This window comes from Octodon degus, unplaced genomic scaffold (genome assembly GCF_000260255.1).
Source record: "Octodon degus isolate 3935 unplaced genomic scaffold, OctDeg1.0 scaffold00008, whole genome shotgun sequence".
Taxonomy (NCBI): Eukaryota; Metazoa; Chordata; class Mammalia; order Rodentia; family Octodontidae; genus Octodon; species Octodon degus.
The window spans coordinates 11,393,033-11,411,177 of NW_004524584.1; the positions used below are offsets into that span (position 1 = coordinate 11,393,033).

Sequence of the window (18,145 nt, forward strand, 5' to 3'; positions counted from 1 at the left end):
GCCAGCGGGAGAGTTGTGAGGTTCGAACTCCAGCAACCTGAGGCTGACAGCTTTGTGGAAGCAGCCACTTAAAGGACTGAGCTAGGGCCAGGCCCCCTGTGATATATATTTTAACAAGAACCAATAGTGACTAAGACTGCCTATTGATTGTTAGAAGCCCAAAGCAGGGTGCTCATAAACACCATGATTAACCAGTCTGTGACCAGAAGGCAAGAACCAATTAGAAAGCCCCTAAAACATGAATCAACTTATCCAGCAATGCTTGCAACTGTGGAAACTTTCAGAGTGCTTGAAGAAAACAGTCCAATTCTTGCATTCCTTGGTCAAGGAGAAATAGTCTACTCATTTCACTAAAGAAGCAGCAATTTTAGACAATGCGGATCAAGGGAGAAAATAATCTCCAGAAAGGTTACAGGAAGACACACCATCATCCAAGACAAAAAAAAAACAGGCCTTTGCATTCAGCATTGTTTCATACACATACAGCATCTGGGAAAAGCAGACAGCAGCATGTTCCAAGCTATTTGAATGTGTGAAAGCTTTAGAGCTAGAGTTGAGTGCTAAAGCTGATAAACAGCCCTTTCCCCCTTCTCCTCCATTTTCAGTACCTTCTTTCCTAAGTTCATCAGATTTTTGTTCAAGCTTTTCAATATCATCATCCAATCCATCTGAAAATAAAAGGGCCACCTAGGGATGTTTGCGAAAGAGAAGAAAGCTGAGTAAAGTGAAGTGAACTGCAACTCCTCCCCAACAAGCAGAATGAAATCATGTTACCTTTCCTCGAGCAGCTGACTTATTCTGAAAGGCACCCCACAGGGAGCTCAGGAGATTCACATCCAGGAGAGAAGGGCCTTTAACACTCACACCCTTCAAGCTGTCCAGAATGTTTTCACTGTAGATCTCAAACTTGGGGGAGTATTTTCCCATGGCATTTGTCACTTGAAAAGCCACGCTGACCTGAGTCTCAGTGCCCACCTCGCAGCTCACCCCATTCAGGGAGCTGATGGCCCGTAAGATGTCTTTAAGGTAGGTTCTCATCCATGGCTGGCCTGTGAGCAAAGTCTGCCCTTTCAGCTGAGTTGAGATATCAAATCCAACTACAACATCCACAAAGCAATCTAGGATTCAAAAGAGAAGCGTATTTTATTAAGTCAACAAACATTTTCCTTTTGGTTTTTTAAAATGTATTTGGTTGTTGCAGGGTCTTACCACACAGTTTGGACTCGTGGTGATCCTCCTTTTTTCACCCTCCCCAACACTGGGATTACAGGCATGTGCCACCATGCCTGGACTCTGGCTGGCTCAGCCTACCCTGGGGGTGAGGCTTGCGCAGCATATGGTGCTAGGATTCAAACCATGGTCCCTATGCTTGCCCAAGCTTGCATAAGCAGGCACTTTAGCCTGCTGAGCTGTGTCACTGGCCCCTCAACCAACATCTTTGACTCTCATGTCATGCCCCTTGTCTGATTTTAGGCACTTGAAGTTTTTTTTTTTTCCAGTACTGAAGATGGAACCCAAGGCTTTCCTTCTAAGCTATATCCTCAGCCCTATGCTTATTTTTAAATTTTGCAACAGAGTCTTTTTTAATTTGCTCATTGCCCAGGCTGGGCTCAAACTTGTAATTCTCCTGCCTCAGCCTCCCAAAGAGCTAGGATTACAGTTGAGTATCACCATGCGCAGGCTTGTAGGGAAATTTATGCATTAGAGAAATCATTGTGGGCTTGGTATATATTCAGTTGAGTTTTCCAAAGGCAGGTAGTTAGACAAGATACTTTTCCAAGAAATTTCAAGTTGGGAAGACACATCAACTGGTTTTCAAGAAAATTTTGCTTGGTAAAATAAACAGGAGTGATATTTAATTTGCTTGGGCTAGCAGCTTTTCAGGTCTTTTTGTATGAGCAAACACCTGTCTATGTTATTTCCCAGATAACCTGATCCCTGGATATATGCATTTCTTTGAAACAAAATGTCCACTTCAATTCTTGATTCATTTTTGATGACAAAAGAGCTAGGTAATGGAAAATAAAAGCTTATTCAATAATCAATTTTCACCATGAGATTTAAGATAAATCAATGTGTTAACAAAAAGACAAAGAGGCTGGTCTTTTAACTTTACTAGATGTTACCTTATCAGAAATTCTCTTTGTGGATACTCAGAAAGTGAGGCAAAGAAAAAGAAACTAGTTAGAAGGAATCCCCAGAATTTGTCTTTTTCAAAATTCCTTTCAATTACTTACACCTTCTATCTGTCTTGATGTGGAAAGAATAACTCTTGGGTAAACACTGTCTGAACTTCTGAATCAAAAACTACTCACTATCAAGCGCTGTTACTGACTTCAAGAAAAAGGCACTCTCAGGAAAGAGCAAACATCAGGAGAGTCATTGCAATGGCTTTGAGCGACCCTGGGAGTCATTCGCTAAAAGATTATTTTAACTCTTTGTCTAGATTGCTGAAAGGACTTAAACCTACCTAAGTTTCAGAGTTTAATTAGAACAGACAAACGATTCCATAATAATGTGATTGAAGGAAGGAACAGGGCAGGCAGATCTAAGGTGAGTAATCTTGTGTCCAACTACAGCTGAGACAAGGCTATGCTAATCTAGTGGGTTTCACGTAGTAGCCTTGAAACCCCTGCAGAGGTTCTCACCTTTGGGAGCCCTTGGACAACTCAAAAACTGAAGTCCTTCAAGGCAGAAGTGGTGCATGAGAGGGAATCAGACCATCGTGATTCAGATTAGAGGTGGGGAGAGTTTGGGAAGTGAGCTACTGAGGTTAAAAATGATTTTCAAGGAGAAATATGAAGAATCAAACTAAGATACTAGGAATGGGAATAGAAAAGGAGCAGTGAAAACAATTCAAATGTGGTCACAGGACAGGCTACGATAGAAGATAAAAGTGAGAAGTAGAAGTAGATCTCAAAACAGTGCTGTGAAAGCCTGGTGTGAAGGCAGGCATTTGGGAAGATAGAAAGATCAGTTTCAGTTATGTTTCAGTCAAAGCACTGTTATTGCCAAGCACCTTTGGCCAAAAGCCTTGTTCTCTTGGAGGATTAATCTTCTTGACTATAAAAATAAAGGAATTATGTATCTCAGAATAAAAACGCAAAAGAACAGAAAAGAGTAGCCTGGACCAGGCAGTTCCATTCTCCCTTGCACTTTCAGGGCCAAAAGCTGGCTCTAATTAGCTGATTTTTTAAAAAGTCCTTATTTGGACTTGATGGTGGCTGAAACATCTAGAGGATCAGAAAAGTGAGGTTCTTAGATTGGATAAGGCGAGTTTGTACAGACACACCTTTGAGATAAGTTGCATCTTCGATGAAAAAGGAGAAAGTATGATTAGGAGCCATAGCTAGTTACTAGAAGACATCTAGTTTATAGAACTCCCATGTCTTCTTCCTCCCTCTGCCCAGAACTAGAAGAGCCCCAGGTGCCACCATTGGTTGATCTGCCAGTACTGCAAGGGTGAGGCCAGGCTTTGACAGGACTCTGGAGTTCTCCTGCAGATCGACTGCAGGGGCTCTGGGTCCCATGTGCAAACTGAGTTAGCTCATGGAGGCCCCGCTCCTTTACCACCCCCAGCCCTGATGCAGCACACTATGGGGCCTGTGTCTGGTTTCCTTAGCAGTTTCCCAAAGACACTAGCTAATACAGTCTAGGAGTATAGGTGAGTAAACTCTCTGGGGAGGTAAACTCAGACTCTGCGGAGGCAGCAGATAGGACAACTCTGGCAGATGCGTCTTCCGTCCTCCTCCTGCTGGACAGCTGTGGGTGGTCATCCTGTGGGGCCTCTGGCACTGCTGTGCAGGAGCCCTGTACAGCTGCAGTTTCTTCCGAAGTTGCTCACCACCACTCCCTCACTTGCTTTCCCTCCTTTCTGCATCACTTCTCTTCCCCTCCCTCTGGCTTTACTTGATTATGAATAAACTATCTGCATGCACACTTGGCTTCAAGCTCTGCTAAGTGAGAAATCAGTTAAGGTGAGAGCCTAAAGAGCTCTTTGGGAAGCAAAACCGTAAATGATTATTCTATTTTTCTCCATTACTGCTCACATTCCTTGCTTCCAACTCTGAGTTTGTCTCTTGCCTCATTCTATTCAGCCTGGCCTTCTGTGTAAGCTCCTTTCTGATCCATCTATCCACACGGATAGGTCCAAAGGATAAGAGCTCTCCCTGTTTCTTTTGCTATCCAGTCCATACCAAAAGCCAAAGTTACACATGCTCCAGATTTCTCAAAGTCTCTCCTGGGTGGACAGACTAGCCAGGCTCAAAGGAAAATCAGAAAATTAGACTTGGGTGAAGGGAAGAATATAGATCGGAATGTAGTTGCTTAGTAAGTTTTGGTGTATGTTGAAACACTAAATTTGAATATAGCGCTGACATAATCTAAAATATTTAAGTTCTGAAACCAAAGATTTTTGGAAAATTATCTTCCTATGAAGTTATTCTGTGATTGCACATAATTGCTTTCCTAGGGTCATTTTGAAACATACTAAGACTGGAACTATACTCACTGAACCCCCATTCATTATCTCAGTTATAATTATAATACACCATATACGAAATTCTTATAATATTCGGTTTTCAGAGTAGAAGGCTGTGACTTAGAGTTTTCCTATTATGAGTCATAATCTAACTGTTATGACTGGTCACATGGCCAGGCCCAGGGATTCAGAACCAGCTTGTGGGGACACCCATCTGCTGAGCCACCTGATTCTGTCACTTCCTACTGGCCATGATAAGTTATGCAGGTTCCTAGTCCTGCTGCTAGATTGTGCTGTGGGAAGTAGTTGCTTAGCAACAAGTTTCGCTAGGGAACAGCAGTTTGTGAGAACAATCTTAAGGACACAAATCCAAGATGTCTTAATAAGTTCCACTCATTAATTATCAAAAGAGCGCTTAGACATTAGTTCTTGGTAATGTTATCAATAGATAATTTAGACAACACCCTATCAAGAGAACAGACAGCCTCACTTAATAACAACAAGAAAGAAATAAAACACATACACTGAAGAATTTGGGTCAAATCTCAATTTCAAAATATGCTTAGTCTGTTACTTGTAGTATGACCTGGGTCAGGCTCTAAATGTCCCTTTGAGATTTATAAATGAAAATGAAAACATAAACTGCACAGGCTATCGGGAGAATGAAGCGAGACACTGTACTGGGGTGCTCTGAGCGCCAGGCTTGCCCCTTCGTAGATGCCCAAGAAGCAATGCCCGTCACTGCCTTTGCAGAGTCACGCAGCTGACCACCCCTTCACGTTTGGAATTGTAGTGTACAATGAGAGAAATTTTTAGAGGCCATTTAGCTTTATGAATGGGAAAACCAAGCCTTAGGAAGGATAGTGGCTTCTCCAAATCCAGGCGTATTTTCTTAGAAAGAAGCCAGTGTGGGCGAGTGTGTAGCTCAGTGATAGAACTCTTGCCTGCAAGGCAAAAGACCTTGGGTTTGAGCCCCAGCATCCATGCACAAGAGCACACACACACACACACACACACACACACACACACACACACTGTTATGGTTTATGTCTAGGTGTCCCCCCAAAGCCTCATGCAATCATGGGGTGTGGACTTCTAGAGTGTGAGACTAATTTATAATCAAGCCTGGGATAGGGGTCTGAGTACTGCTGGGATTATGGGTGTGAATACTACACGGGTCCTGGGGCATATATCGTGAATGTAATGTAAGAGAGACAGAGAGACAGACTTGCTCTCTGTAGCCATTGTTGTTGCTGCTCCCGTTTGCTGTCTTGCTCTTTGCCTCCACCATGAAAGGCTGCTCTCTACCATGTGCTGCTCTGCCTTGGCACCAGCTGGGTATGGACTGAAGCCTCCAGTCAGGCAGCTAAATAAACTTTTCCTTCCTTCATTTTGGGTATTGGGTATTTGTCCCAGCAATGAGAGAAGAGTAACTGAGACACACACACACACACACACACACACACACACACACACACACACGCAATCACACACACCAGAACAAACATCTGAGACTCTAGTTTCAGTTTGATTTGAACCACAGGCTACTGTCCCACGTCCTTATAACTGCAGAGGAACTGGCATCCCTTGATCATTTGCGCTTGCTTTGAAGCTTATCAGTGCTCTCTCCAGCTTCATCAGCCCTTGCTCACAGCTTGGCTCCAAAAGCCTTGCATTTTTGCTTGCTGGAGTAATGGCTTCAAATCTGTCTTAATATAGAACACTTCTTTTTTTGTGTGTGTTCATGGCTATTTTCTTTAAAGATAACTCAGTCATTATTTAGAATTTATACTCTTGTTCTTGCTTTTTAATTTTGTTTTCATGCAATCAGGTAGAGACTAGACTGTGCTAAGATGATTGTTTGCCTAATAATTGGAAATGGATATTTGATAGGAAATTGATGGAAAAATTTGGCTAAAATATTCCAAAGTTTGAGTGGGATGTACAAAGAGAATAGTCTCTAATCAACTACAAGACCCCTAACCTTTAACCTCCACACTAGGTCTCACACAGGTGTGAGACAGGACATTAGAAGAGCTTTTGTGGAGAGAGCTGTTGTTGGGCTGTGAGCCTCCCCCATCTCAGTGTATGTGGACAGAAGGACAGACAGACACACGCACACTCACAGGGAAGGAAGACAGTATCCTCCTTAAGTCAATTTATAAAGCTGGAGATTCTAAGGAATGAGACAGTGGGGTTTGTTGCTTTTCCTGCAAAAGAGAGGCAGCCACTTTCGAGGGTGATAATTGCCAGCGTTTATCAGGCAGGGTGGTTGATATTCTAGTTTTTCCCATGAAGCTAATGTGCTGTTGAGGGCTTCTTTGTTCTTCCATGGGGGCGCAGGGGGTGGGGCAAGCATTAGCACAATAAACCACAGCCATTAACGATGCTGAGGCTGAGAAGGAATAGGGACCTCTGAATTCAGAGGGTACTTACCCATTCTCACGTGAGCCAGCCACGCTTGAGAGATTCCCCAACAGATGGGCTGCACTGGGGATGGGAGGATGCAGCACAGGACACCAAAGCCTTTGCAGAAGCCATCAGCAGGTCCACTTTGGGACTCAAGCTACCATTAGGGAAACTTATTTCTTGACAGATACCATCAAATAAGGACCTCTGGACCCCTTCAGACCATCTCCTTTCTCCAGATCCTACTTCAGTGGTCAGAAGCCAGGGTCAATGAGTGGGAGTGGAGCCTGGGAGAAGGCCAGGTTTTGAAAGGTAAAGGAAAGGAGGAGCCATCAACCCTGGTGGCCACTTCCGTCAAGGCAGGTGAGCTGTCTGTGGCAGGCTGGGAACTTAGGAAAGCCTCGCACAGAATTTAGAGTTTTAGTAGTTACACTAGGGCAGATGTATCAATGTTACCAATGGGAGGTCCATTTATTTTTTGGAAGTGACCAGTGGCAAAAGAAGGGCTAGACCTCAGGAATAAATTCAATAGATCAGTGGTAGACAAAAGTTAAGTTACGTTGTAATCATTATTCCAACGCCAGCCCTATTCAAAGTCAAGTTGAAATGTGCCTGTTTCTCATTTCACCCCCAAAGTGACATTTTGAACCATGCAGTACTGCCTTTTACAGTCCATGGATAAGAAAATTAAAATTAGAGAAGTTAAGCAAGTTGTCCAGGATAAAATGGCCATAGAACATTGATTTGTGGCCAGGCTGTCTCCAGTTGCTTCTCAATGCTGCTTTCCTTGGTGGAAACCTGGGGCCAATGTTTACCGCATCAAAATACTTAAAAGCAGAGCCAACGCATTGGATGCTTCCCTAATTTTTTTAAAAAGTTACTTGTTCAAGATACTTTTCCCCCCTTCTATTGGAACAATGTCAAAATGTGCTCATATTTAAGAAGATATTTACTAACTTCTATGGTAAAATTTCATAATGAAGATGTAAAGCTCCAGGGAGGTTCCCTCCATTTGTAGCTTTTGGCAGCACTGAGTCCTATGGCTAGGCAACCAACATCCAAGTGTTCATTTCTTGGACTCCTATGTCGCAACCTCTGGAACTTGTCACACTGCGAACATAGCCTTTTCCTCACACCTCTGGAGCTCAGCTTCTCCCACTCACAGAGCAGACATACTCCCCTGAGGGGAATGGAGAAAAAGACACAGGAACCCAAACACCCTGTTCCTCAATCCATAAGCCACAAAAAATCCCTGATAACTGAGCAGAATTTCACTGTGAAATCCAGACTTGCAAACCTAAATTTCCTGGCATCCCCAGGGATGAAATAGAGCTTCAAGAGAATGTCAGAGTGGGGATAAAAATAGGAAAAACAAAGAACTTATTCAATACTTACTGCTCTCACCCCCTGAGGAACAGATGTGGCGAATAAGCCTTTTCTTGACCTTTTTCAGCTCATCAAAGTTATCAACGGTGAGTTTTTTATCTGCAGTCCCTGTGATCTGGATGAGCTGTTGGTCATCCACATCCCCGATGCCCACTGAGTAGATGTCCACACCTTTGTGTCTCAGCTCTTCAGCTGCCTGAGCCACCTCATCTTGGGAGCGGCCATCCGTGAGGACCAGCAGCACCTGGGGGGTGCCCACATTTATCCTGCTGCCCATGTCTGGCCGGAAGTAATGGCTCACCTTCTGGAGTGCAGCACCGAGGTGTGTGTACCCAAAGATCTGTTGGATGTTTTCAATCTGAAGTGATATCTCCTTCTCTCCCACGAAAGTCCCCAAGGAAAACTCTGGCCGGTAGGTGTCACTAAACTGGGCGGCTCCTATGCGCACTCTCTTGAGACTGACATCAAAGTCTTGAACAACAGATGCCAAAAAGTCCTTCATCTTCTTGAAGTCATTTGGATGAATGCTATTTGAACCATCCATGAGGAAAACAAGATCTACTTTTTCAATATCACAATCTACAAAGAAGAGAAAAGGGTGAAAAAAAAACCCACAAAGAACCAGATGTTATTTCTTTTTTTTTTTTTTTGTAAATATATATTTGCAGTACGTAATGATCACACTCATTGTGTGAAGCTGGCATCTGTATATTTCTTAATTCATTGTTGTCCCTTTCTCTCTCCTCCCCTCCATCTTCCCTCCCTCCATCTCTTCCCCTCCCCTTTTGCAAAAGTTTTCTCTCCCTGCTATTCTATCTTTAACCCATAAGAGCACGTTAACTATTGATAGCTACATAGAAATATTTCTAAAAGTCATGACTTAAGCAACTCTGTAGTCAAATTAATTTGGGAGGAAATAAAAATAAAAGACCAGTTCATGAAGGCAGTATGAAGCATGAGCCACTCACACATACTTTCCTATTGTTCTTGGCTTGTCCATTTGGTCTTATGCCATCTGCCTTTCTGAGTTCCCAGAGAACTGAGAATGGTGCTACAGAAAAGCTGTCCTCACCACAACTTAGCCTTAACCCTTCCAGAAAGCCAGGGCAGTAGTAGCATTGTGAGAAAACAGCAAAAACAACTAAAAGAAACCCTCACATTCAGGGACTCAAACAGAAACACACGGCTTATTTTATTAACATGATCTCTGGCCAACTGAACTAGAAAGTACTTTTCTGTATTAGGGCAAATTGAAGGTGGTATTTAAAAGCACACTTTCTAGACTATATCTGGTTTATTTTCCTTTTATTTCAGCCCCTGTTTGGTCTTCACAAACAAAAATATTTATTTGAGAAAACTATTTTTGAGCAAATAATGAAATATAACCAGGGACATTTCCCTTATGTCAAAAGAGCAAATACAAAAGATATGAATATGAGAGAGCACAGCCAGTGAGAGAGTCCCGCTTGGCACGTGCTTGTGCAAGTCCTTCGGCTTTCTGGTAAACACAATGATTTCCCTGAATTTCCCAATGATCCTACCACTGACCTAACTTAGTGAATTCTCACTATATCCCCAGAAAAGATTAAAGGTAGCTGAGATTCTTAACTGTGGGATAAAAGAAGACACAAAATGTAGATGCCTTAGAAGTTGGCTAACTCATTAAATTCATTTTCAAATTGAGGGTCAAATAAAGGAAATGAAATCTGTTTTTCTGCTGAACTGAGAACTTTCAATACAAGAATGAGACACCTTCTTTCACAGTGCACTTCAAAAAGACTGATCAAATTTGACACAAGAGGTAAAAGACCGGCCTCTTTTAAGTAAGACCCAGAAAGATTTTTGTTAGTTGTGTCAAAGAAAAAGATAGTAGCAGCATTCTAAGGAGGCAAGCCATATGAAAGCAAGGAATGCTAAATGATTTGAAAGCAAACTGCACCAATATGCTGGAATTGTGAATTATTAGTAACTAATCCAATAACAATAGTATATATTGGTAAAATATGTCTTAGGGAAAAGACTAAAGAAAATTAATAGCCCACAGTATCACTCTAAACCAAAAGTGCAAAGTGGTAGCTGAATGACAAATAGAGAGCGGTATCCTCCCACACGCAGCTGTGCCACCTCCAGCCACTGGAAAATAGAGAGAGGCACCGCGTTTCTGACAAAGGAAGGCCTGACAGACTTTGTCCTGGAAAGGTCTGAAGCTAGTTGAAGTATTTTATAGAGAGCTCTACATTTTTAATGATTTGGTATAGAAAATGGTAAAGAAACTGGACATCTAAGTCCAAAGGACAGCAAAGACTTCTTGTAATAATCGCCTATTCAACTGGGCAAATTATGGGTTCCTATGTGAAGAGCAGGAAAAGGAACAAGTGGGTAGAGAAATCCTTAAGCCAATCTGTGCCCTGATGAAGAAAGCCTGTCCAAAACATGTGAACTAGAAGAACTGAGGGAGACGTGAGAAGGAAATGTTGCAGAAGGAAAAGAGGCTGAAGGAATCAGCCCCAAGAGCTTTCCAGCTCTGAGATCCCCTACTGTGTGGAGTTCCATGGAATAGTTTCAGCTTCTCGCCACTTTGGAAGACCTGTTCCTGAAAGTGTCTCCCTCATTTGATTTTATGCTCACAATTAGGAAAACTGCTGAGACTTACCCACTTTTGAAGAGTTACAGACACTGGCTGACACATCTGAAAATATCCCTTTCAGGCCTCCAAAAGTCTCCACAAAGTAGTACTTGTCACTGGACCCTGCCATGGCCAACAGCTCCACGGGATTGGCACCCGCAATCCCCACAGCCAGGATGAGAATGCCTTTTTCCCGCAAGGCCTGGGCAGTGGCATTGAGTTTGTCAGCATCGTGGGATTCCCCATCAGTGATCACGATGAGGACCTGGGGGACTCCCTTGTGCAGGCGGCTGCCCCGGGCCTCCGTGAACATGTGGTCCGCAAAGGCCAGAGCCTCTGCAGTGTAAGTGTTGCCCCCCATGGGCTGGTCACCCTGGAGCACTGAGATCACCTCCAGTTTTGTACCAAGGTCATCCAGATAAAACAGCACCTCTGGGTCATCGGCATACTTCAGAGCACCAAACCGGACCTGATTCTTGCCCACATCAGCTTTCTTCACTAAGCCAATCATGAAGTCCTTCATGATATTATATTCATCATGGTCAATGCTGCCAGAGCTGTCGATTACAAATACAACATCCAAAACTTCAATCCGCTTGCATTCTAGAAGAGGAAGAGAAAGGAAAAATCATGTAAGATTAGCTCTGGAGAGCATGGATGATCCCTCAACTTAAAAAAAAAAAGTCACACTGTTTTCTTTCTAAGGGGGTCACATTACTCATCAGAAGGTCAGTTCTCTGGATAACAGAGGAGCATGCACCTTTGTGCCACCAGTCCACAGTGGTAGTCAAATGAGCTTTTAGAACAGACAGGAATAGAGCCATGAGATAGCGCAGTGGATTTAGTGCCTGCTTAGGTAAGCACAGGGACTAGGGTTCAATCCTTTGGCCCCACATGCCATGCTGGCCCCATTCTCCAGGCATGCTGAGCTGGCTGCCAAGTCTTGGCATGGTGGCACGCGCCTGTAATCTCAGCACTGGGCAGGCTGAAAACAGGAAGACCACTATGAGTCCCAGCTACATAGTAAGACTCTGTAACAAATACATTAAAAAAACAAAGCAAACACACAAAGAAACAAAACAACAACAACAAAAAAAAACAGACAGGAGTGATATGAACAAAATCTACTACAGAGATGGGAGGGGATAAAGTGACAATCACAGGATTAGCAGAAACAGAATTTCACAAACCTTTGGAATGGAAAGAATATCACAATTGCATATAAATGTCCTCATATAAGTGGTTGATTCAAAGTTGCTTTCATTTATGTATATTTATTTTTTAATTTTAAAAAATCTTTTTTTTTTTTTTTTGTACGGGGTCTCACTACACAGCTCAGACTCATAGTGATCCTTGTGTCTCAGCCTCCCCAATGCTGGGATTACAGGTGTAACCAGTGGCCAGCACAGCCAGCACAGCAGCATAGTTTTGGTGGCAGCATAGCATGTGGTACCTGGGATTGAACTTAGGGCCTTGCGATTGTCAGACAGGTGCTTAGACCACTGAGCTATCTCCCCAGCTCCTCCTACTAACTTTTTAAACCTGAGGTCAATGTCATGGACAAATAAAGCAGGAAGGACTTGGTTCATGTGTAGTATGTTCCATCTAAAGGAACTCACCCATCCTGTATCCGAACCGCCAGCCCATTCACCCTGAATCAGTGCGGTGATTAGTCATTATGTACACATTTTCTCCGCAGCCTTAGAAAGGTCTGATGTGGTCATTAACTCATCTATTCTTCAGAAATAGAGCTGTGAGAATGTGCGCTCTACACACACACACACACACACACACACACACACACACCCCACCCCACCCGGCTTTCCACATGTTTTTCTTTCATGAGCCTCTTTCTGGCTTCATGTAGTTCTGTTGAAAACTCAAAGACCAAGTACTCAACCACCAACTGGAAGCCATGTGCACAAAGCTGTAAATCTAATTCCTGGGAAAGGCTGGCTCTAATAAAGCAGGAACGAGGTCCCTTTGGCTTTTAGTTGGCTGCCAAGCTTGTCTGGATTCCTCAGAAGAAAAGGGGTTGGAGGGAGATTTCTCAGGGTTGAAACCTTGCAGAGTTCATATTTGTTCTGGGTGGAATTAACGGAGAATCAAAACCTGGTGTATTCCTCTCTCTACAAAACACAGGGCATGACCACCAGACCTCACACTGGGAATTGAACAACATCATTTGAGTAAGAAAACATTGTTTTCCACCTTTAAAAGTCTAGTAACCTTCAGAGAGACTTTTCAGAACTGCTATCATCAATCCCCAAGATCACAATATAGATCAGTCCCTTGTATTTTGTTACTTTATTATAGTTATTTTGTTTGATTTGGGGGCCAAATATTGCACCCAGGGCGTCATGTGTGCCAGGCTAGTGATCTTTCCACTGAGCTATACCTCTATCCCAAAGCTTTTTAACTTGCTTCCAGTACCCTGCAGGGTCACAGGAAGAAAGCAGGGACTAAGGCATTTACTTTCTTTGAGGCATCCGTTGCTCAAGTTTACACACTAGAGTCATTCTTTATAGGTTTTGAGAAATACCAAAATGTCTCCACTGACATCCTATTTGACCAAGTACTGGTTTTAAATTGCAAAACTAGAAATGTGCACACATCACAGATGCCAAGCCCAAGGGGAGGGCCCTTGCTCAGCAAGCAATGTATCTGTACCACCTGCCTCAGCAACCCACATGCAGTCCAAGAGCCGAGAGTACACTAGGCTGCAGGCCTTCATCTCCAGAGAGGACCCATGCTAGTGTAGCTCATCCTTTAAGGCTTTCTACAGGGTCAGGCTACAACTAGAACCCAGTTAACATGATCTCCTTGCTTAGCTCCTGCCTATGCCATGCCCTGTTTTCCCTCTTCCTCTTCTGAAAGGATATCCTGAGTAAACCACCTTTGCTTTCTCTTACTGACTCAGCTTATGCTTCCAGAGTTTGACCTAAGACCTAGCCAGATACCACTTCTCTTAAACGAAGGATTCATTACCTTCAAATGGTGTGTCTAGAAATGGGAATGAATCTAGGTGAACCAACATCATTCTTTATCTATTTAACTCAACAGTTCAAAGTCACTGGAATAAACATTTCAGTTAAATGAAAAGCTCCCAGTTTTCAAACACAACTCCACTTAATTCAAGAAACTATGACCAGCGTAGCTGGTATTGTCACTAGGGGCTATACCCATACCTACCTTCACGGGGACTGCATATTCCAAAAACAAGATCATCTTCAATATGCTGCAGAATATCGAAATTCTCAACATAGAAAACCATCTCTGGCTTCCCACTGATCTCCTCAAGCTGGGTGACATTGGAGCCAAATACACCCACAGAGTAAATAATTATGCCTTGCTGCCGAAGTGCATCTGCTGGACCCTTCACTACGTCCTGAGCTTCGCCGTCTGTGATGAGGATGAGAAACTTCCTGACATTGGGCCTGGCCCCCTTGGTAGGGCTGAAGTACTGAGACACAAAGGTCAGGGCACTGCCCGTCAAGGTGGTTTCCCCAATGTGAGCCATTTGATCTATGGCATTTGAAATGTCATCTTGGGACATGAATCTGTCGAGTGGAAACTCTTCCTTGTTGACATCACTGAACTGGACGACACCAATTTGCACCTGATTTGCCCCAATCTGAGATTTGCTCACCAAGTTTTTCATAAATGCTTTCATTTTACTGAAGTTTTCAGGTCCTATACTGCCAGAACTGTCCACCAGAAACATGATGTCAGCTTTCATGTCCTTGCAGGCTGCATGTGAGAAATAAGATGTTTATTCAAGGCACCAACATGGACAAAATTAAGGATGAGCAGAAAAATTCAAATCATAGATTACTCTAGATTGAAGTCAATTATGTGCTTGGTAAGGATTATCAGCAAGTAAATAAAGCTTTGGGGGCAATAAAATAATAAGGCATTTGAGACTATTCTACTTGTTGTTTAGTAATTTCCTTAAATATATAACTCAGACTTTCTCAGCTTCAGCATTGTTGACATTTTGAGCCAGAATATTTTGCGTGTGGAGCAGTCTGTACATGTTTAGAACAGTAATGACATGCAGCCACATCCCCAATCCCTCCTGCTAGATGCTAGCAGCACTCAGCAGTTTTAATGCCAAAAATGTGTCTAGAACTTATCACATGTGCCCTGAGAGAGTAAGTACTCCTGATATTTCTCTAAATGATTTTACTGTTTTTTTAAAAATTAGAATTAGAAGTATTCCTTAAGATATAAAATCACTAGATCATATTACACATGTGATGTTTAATCACACATATGTTCCAACAGGGATTTGAGGGAGGAAGTTAGCTAATACTTATTAGAGAAAACTCCTTCCTCCAACTGTCTTTGTTATTACTCAGACATAAATCAGAACCACACTACAGTGGGCTTCTAGTTTTATTCTGGAGAACAAAAATAGTTGCACAGGAAGGCAATTTGAGCTTTTACCTTCTTCAGTACAGATTTCTTGAACAACTTGGTTTCTTATGTCCTTCAAGGCGTCAAAGTCATGCACATAATATGCTCTCTTGTCCTCGCCAGCAATTTCTCGCAGCTGCGTGTGGTTGGCCTCCTTAACCCCAATAGCATACACACGGATGTTCTCCTGCTGAAGTCTGTATGCAGGCTCCAAGACGCTATCCCTGGACGCTCCATTTGTCAGGACAACAAGGTGACACCGCACTTTGTTTCCACGCTGCTTCTTTGCTCTCTGCAGCAGTCCTAGTGTGAAATTCAGGGCTGCGCCTGTGTTTGTGTTCCCACCCATCTGCCTGATGTTCTCAATGGCCTTTCCCAAATCGTGCTTGTTGGAGTACTTATTGATCTCAAACTCCAAGTCCCAGCTGTCTGCATACTGAACGGCCCCAACCCGCACTTTATGTGGGGCAATGTTAAACATGCCCACCACCTCTGACAGGAAGCTCTTCATTTCGTGGAAGTCTGTGGGCTGGGTGCTCCCAGAGCCATCAATGAGGAGATAGATGTCAGCTTCCTCAGTGTCCACACAACCTACAAAGGAAGCAAACAGTTGAGTGTGGCCTGTGGGCCAAAGGTGAAGGAGAATGAGGTACAGATGGAGAGAACAACAAATAGGAGCTTCTTCAGCAGAAAAATGGGAAATCGCTCCCATGCTGAAAAGATTTATTCTTGTAGCTTAGACTAGGAGAATCTTAGCATTCATTGGGCCTGGTGAATTGTTTTTGACAGTGTAAGACTATTACCCTAATTCTCTGTTCTGAATGAGAATAAACCTGAAGATAACACATTATTTAAAAAGCTTGAGACTGCTTTTTTCTAAGCCATTTTTCTACTAGTAAATAACTACTGAGTCAAATGTCAAATGAATGTTGTAAAATGGAGATAGTGCTTAACAGGACATTGTAGGTATAAAGGCTCTTTCTTGAATTAGAACAAAATAGTTACTCCTCTCCACTCTAGTCACTTAATATACGAACTGATCATTGACCTTAAGTGACACTGTTACAGTGAATGTGAAATGTATTACTTTTCTGAATGTGAGTGTACATATGTAGATATATACACACATAAAAATGTGTACATAACATATACATACAGCAGCATATAAGGTACAGAGCTCTCTCTCCCTACCCTAGCAGGTGGTACTTCACAACAAACTATTTTGTCCTCTACTCAAATCATACTTCCTGTCCATTCTCTAAACTAGTATTTGGGGATGAGAGAAAAAGAGGAGAGGAAGCTACAGGAAGTATAAAGCAGTCAAGGGAGCTGAGCATGGAATCTCAATCCTGGAATCCCTGTTCTCTGAAAGAGTGCAGCAAGAAAATCATGAGGTTGAGCCGAGCCTCAGCAACTTAGTGCCTGAGTGAGAACCTGTCTCTTGTCTGAAAAATAAATAAATAGGGCTTTGGTTGTAGTTTGATGCAAAAGCTCTGGGTTCAAGCCCAAATGTCATAGGAAAAAAAAGAGTGAGGAAGGGGAAATGAAAAAGAAGGTAGAAGGGAAAGAGAGGTGAGAGGACAGGAAAGAAAGAGAGAAGAGGGAAGAGGAAAATGGGAGGGGAGGAAAAAGAAAGATCTGAGAATATGAGAGGTAAAGAAGCAAAGGAAAAAGAAGGGAGAAAAGAGAAATCACCAGTGATGGTATTCTGGCATGTGTACAAGTGACCAATCCAATGAAAGTCATGCAAAAGAGGAAGGAAGGAAAAGGGAGTCACTCTGAACACTTCAGTGGAGTTCATATTATTAAGTTACAATAAAAACTGGGCTCTTTATGCCCACCTATATGACAACCTGCAACACCTTATTTTTGGTATACAATATAAAGACAAGAAAAAAGAAAATGTCACAACCCATTCCTCAGCAATACTTTACCAGACTTGAGGGTTTCTGTCCGCTCTGCCAAGACCGAGACAGTGTGTGTGATCTGGTTCCGCAGCTTCTTCAGAAAGGTCTGGTTGTGGGCAGGCAGCTCAGAGAAGGAGCTCAGCATGGAGACGTACTGCTCAGCGGGGTGGGACGCAATCTTCTCCAGCTGGGCTCTGCTGGCCTCCTCTAGGCCCACAGTGAAGACAGTCACTCCTTGGCGCCTGAGGTTGGCAGCTGCCTTTGTCACATTGTCTTCCAAAGTTCTATGGGCCACCAGCACCGCAATCTGGGGCACCCCCTGATTCTTCCGACTGCCTCGCTGCTGGCTGAAGACTTCCTTCCAGACCTTCTTGATGGCAGCACCAGTGTAGGGCCACCTGACCTGGGGCGAGAGGCTCTCGATCTGCTGCAGCACCTCCGACTTGTTGATGCCCACACTCAGGGAACTGATCACTCTGGTCTCATTGCTGTAGACCACAAGACCAACCCTCATGCAGCTCTCCTTTATGTCAAGGGCAGATACACTTTCATCCAGGAATGCTTTAAGGTAGTCAAGGTTCTCCTGGCTGCCATTGACTGATACATCCAACAGGAACACGAGATCGGCCACAGAGGGGCCTTGGCAACCTGCGAGCAAGGAGTGAACAAGCAAAGTGTTAGTTGGAGGCTTGGCATCTCTGCTGAACATCAGAAGACGGGAAGATCATATACAGGAGCTCACATACAGGAGTTATGTGCCTCAAGAAAGAAGAGGTGTGTACAATAATCACAAAGCTGGGATCAGAGAAACTCAGGTCCAAATACTGGATCTTAGCTAAGCTCCCAGCTTCAATGTCCTCTCTGTAAAATGGAGATATAATATTTATCTCAGAGAAATTATGGAGATTGAATAACATA

At 43.2% G+C, this 18,145-nt stretch overlaps 1 protein-coding gene across 1 annotated transcript in view; it reads right to left on the reverse strand.

Moving 5' to 3' along the window:
• Col6a6 (collagen type VI alpha 6 chain) overlaps positions 1-18,145 on the reverse strand; it is a 119,842-nt gene that overhangs the window by 90,174 nt on the left and 11,523 nt on the right. The window contains exons 5-11 of the mRNA XM_004625220.2: positions 17,255-17,875; positions 15,351-15,911; positions 14,094-14,651; positions 10,929-11,504; positions 8,285-8,854; positions 775-1,118; positions 609-687 (exon numbers count right to left, since the gene is read on the reverse strand). Of these exons, the coding sequence (XP_004625277.2) occupies positions 609-687; positions 775-1,118; positions 8,285-8,854; positions 10,929-11,504; positions 14,094-14,651; positions 15,351-15,911; positions 17,255-17,875 (3,309 nt within the window). The remainder of the gene's footprint in view (positions 1-608; positions 688-774; positions 1,119-8,284; positions 8,855-10,928; positions 11,505-14,093; positions 14,652-15,350; positions 15,912-17,254; positions 17,876-18,145) is intronic.